The sequence below is a fragment of the Protomyctophum parallelum genome (genome assembly GCF_964188405.1).
Source record: "Protomyctophum parallelum genome assembly, chromosome: 18".
Classification (NCBI taxonomy): Eukaryota; Metazoa; Chordata; class Actinopteri; order Myctophiformes; family Myctophidae; genus Protomyctophum; species Protomyctophum parallelum.
This window is the reverse complement of record NC_139716.1, coordinates 20,580,341-20,589,432: the sequence shown is the minus strand read 5'-3', so window position 1 is coordinate 20,589,432 and position 9,092 is coordinate 20,580,341. Positions and strand designations below refer to the sequence as shown.

The window sequence follows — 9,092 nt, the reverse complement described above, 5'->3', positions numbered from 1 at the left end:
TTAAATTATTTATATACATATATCTTGTCGAGTTCATTTCAAATTTGTATCACTTTTTCTTTTTCCCCTGTTCCAAAATTGTTATCTTTTTTTTCTTTCTCCTTTCTTTTTTTTAATAAGCAGCCAATGGGGCTGCTTGGCTGCCGTTCCGTTACAGGGTCTAATCAGAATGCAGCCTCAGGACTCGAGGTCAGCGATGATAGTTTCTCCACGTCGTTTGTGGCGTGAGAACAATGTCACATGACACCCAGCCCCACCGCACGGCCAATTACTGCTCTCGTTTGTGGTGTGAAGGTTTCAGCACGTCGCTCCCAGTGTCCTGTTCCCACACACACACGCACGCACGCATGCACGCACACTTCCACGCACGCGCCCACACACGCACGCGCGCCCAGCAATAATTTTGATCATTGGCAGGAAGAGCAAGCAAAGGCACGTTCAATAACTTTGACCCTTGACCCCTATACACCTCAGAATAACACTACAGTTGGAAACACACACACACACACACACACACAGACGACCTGTGACACACATACACTCATAGACGTCTGCAGATGCATTCTACACAAAACAAAGAAATTAAATATTGCATCTAAATAAATGTCCCTTTTCGTCTACAGTTGAATCCCTGTGTAATGTCGCAGGATTATTTCTCTCTCTCTCTCTCTCTCATGCATGCACACACACACACACACACACACACACACACACACACACACACACACGTTTCCAATACAATTATTGCACCCAAATTAATTAAATATTAAAGAAACATAGTGAGCTAAGTTTAAAGACCCATGTTAGTTCAGGTAACAACTTGGTGTATATAGATAGATATAGACTTAGACAGACACCCTTCAAGCTGTGTTTTTCACCGGGAAGGCTGTTGGAAAGCACTATAGTTCATTTGCTGTATGTATGGACTAGTAGCCCCCTGGCAGAGGTGCGCACGCACACACACACACACACACACACACACACACACACACACACACACACACACACACACACACACACACACACACACACACACACACACACACACACACACACACACACACACACACACACACACACACACACACACACACACACACACACACACACACACACACACACACACACAGCGTGGCATATGGCCAAGGAAGACATTAGGTGGTGTGTTGCTCGGCATTCGTGTAGTACATTTGGCTCTGCATTAGTACGTCTAAACATCTCGTTATACTCCTGGTCAGCCAGTCAAAACCAACCACCCGGACACTTTTCAGCGGTGGCCAGGTTGGGGGGAATCATCCCCCCTCTATAAGACTCAGTTCAAACTACAAAGTATATATATAGTGGCGAGGGTGAGAGTAACACGGTTGCCATGTTTGATTAAGTGTTATTGCACTGTAGTGCCTTATTAGACGAACACACCCCTTTATAAGATCCTATTTGGATCTGCAAAGAGGGACGCGGGTTGCCAAGTATGACTGGCATCCCCAATTTAAGTGTTATTCTTAGTTAGTATCAGTAACAATACGATGATGGAATGAGGTATGTTATACTCTACGTAATATACCCCCTTTTTCAGACCCTCCTTCTTGGCAAACCAATTTAGTAACCTGGAAATAAAAATAATAACTAACAAAAACATGAACTTATGCCATAATACATTCTACTACTGTGTGATGACAACAATAACAGCAAAGTGGAAGACAGTAAGAACTATTAAACCATTCTGTCAGGCCCAGTGACGGTGCTGCTGCTAAGCAAAGGAGGCAGCTTGTCACAAGCGTTTTTGGCATTCATAATTAACCAATGGCACGGCTCGCTCAAGGTCCACTGACCAATTGGACGAGTTGTTACTAAGTGAGTAAGCTATAGGCATCCAATCAGATCTCTTCTTCTAGTTACAGTCTCCGTTTAGATCAACCAATGGGTTTCTTCAGTACAGGGCTGTCGTCCAATTTGCATGACTTGCTCTCGTCTGTACCAAACATCTAAATCGACCAATGGGCGTCGCTCACTGCAAGGCCGTTGTCCAATCATATTGCGCGTTCCAGGCAATGGAACAAACGTGCTGTCCAATTAAAATGACTTGTTCTAAGCACCGCACAGAGCCAATGGGAGTGGGCCGTTCCACTCATAATGTCCGGTTGCTTTACTCTAGAGGGACAGTGCTGGAGAGGTAACGCTATTCGCTGCTTCAGTCGACCAATAAGGGAACATGGGAAGAGCCAATCAGGACGCTTGTTCTCTGAAATAACTGAAGAATATTCCCTGCGATAAGCTGGGCGTTTGAATCGACCAGCGAGAGCGTTCGTCACAGGCTTTTATGAACCAATCGACTTACATAGCTTTGTCTAAGAAGCGGAAGACAATGCCAGACAATGAAAAAACAAACAAAAACAAAACAAACAAAAAAGCCCAGCCAGTTAGCGACAGAGACCAGTGCTCCTTGTATGAGTGCTCAAATCTCTCCTCTCTCTTTGCCCCCTTGGTTCCTTATCTCTCTATTCCAAATAGAACATGAACAAGAGAAAGAAAAAGTATACAGAAATAAAACAAAACCAAGCTAATAATAACAAGTAACACCACCACCAAAAAACACAAAAATAACAACAGCGAAATAGGCCCCTGGTGGCGAACAAGCCAACTATACTGAATGGCGGGCGGGTGGGCGCCTGGGCGGTGTTGTTGGCTCCACTATGGGTGGTGCTGGGCGATGAGGTTGCGTAGCTGCTTGAGCACGGCGTCCATGAGACGCTGTCTGTCCTTGTCTGCCCTCCTGAACTGAGCAAACATGTTGTTCTTTCTGCCAGACTCCCTCAGCCTTGTGGGGGGGGGGGGGGGGGAGAGAGAGAGGGAGAGAGAAAGTGGATGGTTGGGAGGATAGGGAGGAGGATGGGGGGGGGGTAGAAAACATGAACGGGAGAGACAAAAGAGGGGAAAAGGGGGAATGTGTGAAAGAAATGAGGAGAAGTAGCTTTAATATCGGCTTTGTTTTTTTAAAGATCGCACGCACGCGCGCACACGCGCACACACGCACACACACACACACACACGCACACGCGCACACACACACACACACTCTTTCATTTCCACAATAGCAAGCTGTTCAGGAGTGAAATTCCCACGCGGATTACGCTTGAGCCACAACCACGTCTCTCATGAGGCTGTGTGTGTGTGTGTGTGTGTGTGTGTGTGTGTGTGTGTGTGTGTGTGTGTGTGTGTGCGCGTGTGTGTGCGTGTGTGTGTGTTTTACTATACTTGTCAGGGTCAAATATTTATAATAAGGCATCCAATAAAGAAAAGATTGAGGTTGGGATTAGAAATGTAAAAGATTAGGTTTAAGGGCTTATGGTGGCATTAATGTTTAATTTTTCACCGCTGGAAGCAACTCCAGTCACTCAATGCAAGTAGTGTGTGTAGTTTAGGGATGTGCCCATGAGACATTTTGGCCGATATCGATAGACATAATTAATTGCCGATAACCGATATTACCGATGTCGATATGATCATAATTAACCAATGACATGGCTCGCTCAAGGTCCACTGGCCAATCGGACGAGGTGCTATACTAAGTGAGTAAGACCGCAAGCTATAGGCATCCAATCAGGTATTCATCTTTTAATACCAATCAGGTATTCATCTATAGGCATCAAATCAGGTATTAATCTATAGGCATCCAATCAGGTATTCATCTTTTAATACCAATCAGGTATTAAGCTATAGGCATCCAATCAGGTATTAAGCTATAGGCATCCAATCAGGTATTCATCTATAGGCATCCAATCAGGTATTCATCTATAGGCATCCAATCAGGTATTCATCTATAGGCATCCAATCAGGTATTCATCTATAGGCATCCAATCAGGTATTCATCTATAGGCATCCAATCAGGTATTCATCTATAGGCATCCAATCAGGTATTCATCTTTTAATACCAATCAGGTATTAATCTATAGGCATCCAATCAGGTATTAATCTATAGGCATCCAATCAGGTATTAAGCTATAGGCATCCAATCAGGTATTCATCTTTTAATACCATCAGGTATTAAAATATCATAATAATTTTGTCCATTCTGAAAAATACGATCTAACAGGGTATCTGCACTGCAGGCTTAGTCAAATCAGATTTAACTTTAATACCTTATATATATATATATATATATATATATATATACATATATATATATATATATATATATATATATTCTTTTTTTTGAGCTTGTAGATCTGTTCAAAATGTTACTTTTGGCTTGTTTATTTGCAAAGACAATTGGACCGAATAATTAATCAGACCTTAATCTGACCCACTTAAATTCAACCTTTAAGTGAATTAACCCAATCTGATCCAAAAACAAGATAATCTCGTGGATAGCTATACTGTACCCATACTGTGCCAAAATGAGATTACGAGATTTGATTCAAATTGGATTAAAAGGTTTTGGCCTGGGCCGTGGCTCAGCACCGGTCCAGGCATCTTGGCCGGTGGTCTGAGTCTGGCAGTGTGGCCGCGGGTTCGACTCCCGATCCCGACGGCCTTTACTGCATGTCACTCCCCCCATCTCTCTCCCCCTTTTCTTGTCAGCTGCCTACTGTCTGTCCCTCTATAAAAAATATAAAATGAAGGCGAAAGCCACCAAAACAAACGAAATTGGATGAAAAATAATAAAAAATTACGCTAGTATGTCACAGCAGGGATTTGATGCTTGACCCTTTGACCCTTGATGCTGAGTGCCAAGCAGGGAGGCACTGGGTCCCATTTTTCAGAGTCTTTGGTATGACCCGGCCGGGGATCGAACCCCGACCTCCCAGTCTCAGGGCATAAATTAGCCCATTTTGGGTGGTGGTGTTAGCATTATGTTATGCTTTAGCTATTGAAAAATAGCAGATCTACAAGCTCATAGCGCGCCACCAAGTGGCGCGCTACGAGCTTGTATAGGTCTGCTATTTTTGAAAAATCAAAGAACGACTGACATAGAAACATAGCTTTTTCAGAAAACTGACAAGATGTAGAAGACATTTTTAGAATCTGATCTCAGGTCAAAATGGGTTAAAAAATATGGAGAAGAGTTTTGTTGCCCGACAGCAACGATAATTATGCTGTCCCTCTCAAATAAACAAAGTAAGGTACATAGACCTGCTATTTTTCAGATATAGGTTTGTTAGGGTATGAAAGAAAGGGATTGGTGAAACACCATCACCGTCCTAAAATGCTGATGTCCTCACAAGTACAGTAATAGTATGTGTGTGTGTGTGTGTGTGTGTGTGTGTGGAGGTGCAGGGGTCCAGTGGAGCAGGCATAGGCCCCAGCAGGGTGCATCCTCCTGGGGTTCATTCAGAGAGAGGGGACCACCCTGCAGCCTGGAGCTCCTGCTGGTCTGAGTCCACTGACCCCCGACCCCAGGAAGTCCACCTACTCTACTGTAGAGAGTCATACAGGACTCCTTAAGTGTGTGTGTGTGTGTGTGTGTGTGTGTGTGTGTGTGTGTGTGTGTGTGTGTGTGTGTGTGCGCGCGCGCGCGTGTGTGCGTGCGTGCATGTGTGGAAGTGTTCTGGCGAGAGACACTTCATTGTGCGTGGGAGAGGTAATTGATTGTCTGCGTGTTAAGTGTTTTTCTTATGTTTTGACACTTGCTTTGGTAATGTAAATGTATGTTTTCTCATGCCAACAAAGCTCCTTTCAGTGTCATTGCATTGTGTGTGTGTGTGTGTGTGTGTGTGTGTGTGTGCGCGCGCGTGAGAGAGTTAGAGAGAGAGGAGTATAAAGCTAACGTCTCCTATATGGTTGTGTAACTAACTATCTCCGACTAGAAAATTAATGCAATCTTTTTATATAGTTTCACAAGACAGTATTACCCAAAGTGTTAATGTAACACAGCTCTGCTTACGCCTCTATTTAATTACTATTTATATACAATATGTATTTAATGTAACACAGCTCTGCTTACGCCTCTATTTAATTACTATTTATATACAATATGTATTTGGAAATACAATTATTCTGAAAGATTGTTTTCTTTTATTTGGATTTTTGTATACAGAAGAAAGCTATGCTATATAATGTTGTTTCCAGAGAGAGAGAGGGAATTAATGTGTGTGAGTGAAAGAGAGAATTAATATTGTGTGTGTGTGTGTGTGTGTGTGTGTGTGTGTGTGTGTGTGTGTGTGTGTGTGTGTGTGCGTGCGTGCGTGCGTGCGTGTGCGTGTGTGCTATCACGCCATCTCCCCGGTAGCACAGGCTCTTCACTGATAGGCTGATCTCCACGGATAGCAAAAACCTTGTTGTTGGAGCGATAGCATCGCGCCATTACAGCCACCTGTGCTATCGCCACGGCGATAAGCATCGCTGTCACAACCAGCCGGCTGTGCGTATTGTTTATTCAAAGTTGTGTGTGTGTGTGTGTGTGTGTGTGTGTGTGTGTGTGTGTGTGTGTGTGTGTGTGAGAGCGAGTGTAACACATGCGTATTTAGTGTACGGTTCTGCAAGTCACATCAAATAGAGCCAATACCGGGCAAGAGTCCAAACACATGCGCGTGCACACACGCACGCATGCACGCACGCACGCACGCACGCAGCATACATAATACTCACTGCTTGGTTTGCCTATTCGAATGGAAGAAAGTAAAATAATATGAGAGACAGAAGGAATATCAAGACAGACAGACAGACAGACAGACAGACAGACAGGTCTGTACCACTCACTTCTCCAGCAGGGTGAGCGCAGTGTGTGGGTTCACCCTCAGGTACTTAGAGCCAGGCCGTCCGTAGTCCGCCAGATAGGTGGACCAGTCCCACTGCGTGAACAGGTCCAACAACTAGAGAGAGAGACAGAGAGAGACAGAGAGAGAGAGAGAGAGAGAGAGAGAGAGAGAGAGACAGAGAGAGAGATTGTCCACAATGTCAGACAGTTGCTATAGGTTCATTCATTGTTTACCTGCATGGTATAGTTTCGGTGTGATAATTATTGTGACAGTATATTGTTTAGCCTATTCTGACCTGAGATCAGATTCTATAAATGTCTTCTACATCCTGACAGTTGTCTCAAAAAGCTATGTTTCTATGTCAGTCGTTCTTCGATATAAAAAAAAAAAACAGACCTACACGCTCATAGCGCGCCACTCGGTGGCGCGCTATGAGCTTGTAGATCTGCTATTTTTCAATAGCTAAAGCATAGCATATTGCTAACACCAACATGGGTTCCCAAAATGGGTTAGAGCAGGGGTTGTCAACGTTTCTGGCTGCATGGGACCCCCGGAAATGCTTTGGCCATATGTCTCGCGGGCGGCCCATGTCTTTCCGCCACCCAAGAGCTTCTATTTTGAAGGAATCCCCGGCACTGATTGTGTTGAAAGTGTATGCATGCACCACGTACTATGTAAACGCTTCATTGAAAGTGTATGCATGTACCACGTTCTATGTAAACGCTTCATTTAAAGTGTATGCATGCACCACGTACTATGTAAACGCTTCATTGAAAGTGTATGCATGCACCACGTACTATGTAAACGCTTCATTGAAAGTGTATGCATGTACCACATACTATGTAAACGCTTCATTTAAAGTGTATGCATGTACCACGTACTATGTAAACACTTCATTTAAAGTGTATGCATGTACCACGTTCTATGTAAACGCTTCATTGAAAGTGTATGCATGTACCACGTACTATGTAAACGCTTCATTTAAAGTGTATGCATGTACCACGTACTATGTAAACGCTTCATTGAAAGTGTATGCATGTACCACGTACTATGTAAACGCTTCATTTAAAGTGTATGCATGTACCACGTACTATGTAAACGCTTCATTTAAAGTGTATGCATGTACCACGTACTATGTAAACGCTTCATTTAAAGTGTATGCATGTACCACATACTATGTAAACGCTTCATTTAAAGTGTATGCATGTACCACGTACTATGTAAACGCTTCATTTAAAGTGTATGCATGTACCACGTACTATGTAAACGCTTCATTTAAAGTGTATGCATTGTACCACGTACTATGTAAACGCTTCATTTCCCCTTCTCAGCCGTTCAGTTGCAAAAATAATAATAATAATAATAATAATTTGGGGACCCCCCAAAATAATTTGGCGACCCCCCCGAGGGGTCGCGACCCACGGGTTGAGAACCTGACCTAGACCACGTGGTTCCCGAACGTTTTAGCTGCAGAGATCCAAAAGAGACATTTTTAGAAAAAGCTGTATTAATTAAAGACAAAATATAGGAAACAGGAATATTTACCCATACAATTGAGGATTGATGCCCTTGTAAATAATGGCTGGTTTTCCACTTGCTGAAAATAGCCACTCTACATTGTGAGCTTATAGATCGGCTATTTTCGGCATGCAACCAAGAGCAAAATGACTATATATATTTAGTCTTAGTTTTAGTCGCCACAGCTTAGTTTTCATTTACTTTCCATTTAGTTTTCGTCAGTGAAAAAAGGTAGTCAACGAACATCGTTTGTGTTAGTATCAGTCGACTAAATCAACACTGTTTGATGGCATATTGTAGTTTACAGAGACACGACTGCATTTGATGTGTGTTCACCTTGCATGCTTATTGTAATCGCTCTGGATAAAATACCTGAATTGTAAAGAGAGACTTTTAACACATTTAAATTGTTGCATAACCTGTTGAACTGCACGCGCACACGCACACGCACGCACTCACACACACACACACACACACACACCCTACTGAACTCTGAGTAACACAACGCATAGAGAGAAACCATATGTGAGCCGAAGGAGGAGAGAGGGAGGGATGGAGAATAAAACCACATGTGGAAGAGAGAGAGAGAGAGAGAGAGAGAGAGAGAGAGAGAGGGGGGGGGGGGGGGGAGGCGAGAGAGAGAGGGAGAGAGAGAGAGAGAGAGAGACAGATGGAGAGAGACGGTGTAGCGGCACAGAAACGGAGGGCAAAGGAAGGACAGGGGAAGATGGATGGATGAGAGAGAGACAGAGAGAGACACAGAGAGAGAGACAGAGAGAGAGAGAGATATGATGAATACTAACAGACACCTTTAGGTAACCTAATGAAAGACAGAGTGGCATCTATTCTAACCTCCTCACTCGTGTCCACTATGGC

At 43.5% G+C, this 9,092-nt stretch overlaps 1 protein-coding gene across 1 annotated transcript in view; it reads right to left on the bottom strand.

Moving 5' to 3' along the window:
- Window positions 1-1,819: 1,819 nt before the first annotated feature.
- Window positions 1,820-9,092, bottom strand: part of exoc6b (exocyst complex component 6B) — a 132,998-nt gene continuing 125,725 nt past the window's right edge. The window contains exons 20-21 of the mRNA XM_083788736.1: window positions 6,700-6,812; window positions 1,820-2,818 (exon numbers count right to left, since the gene is read on the bottom strand). Of these exons, the coding sequence (XP_083644862.1) occupies window positions 2,692-2,818; window positions 6,700-6,812 (240 nt within the window). The 3' untranslated portion in view covers window positions 1,820-2,691. The remainder of the gene's footprint in view (window positions 2,819-6,699; window positions 6,813-9,092) is intronic.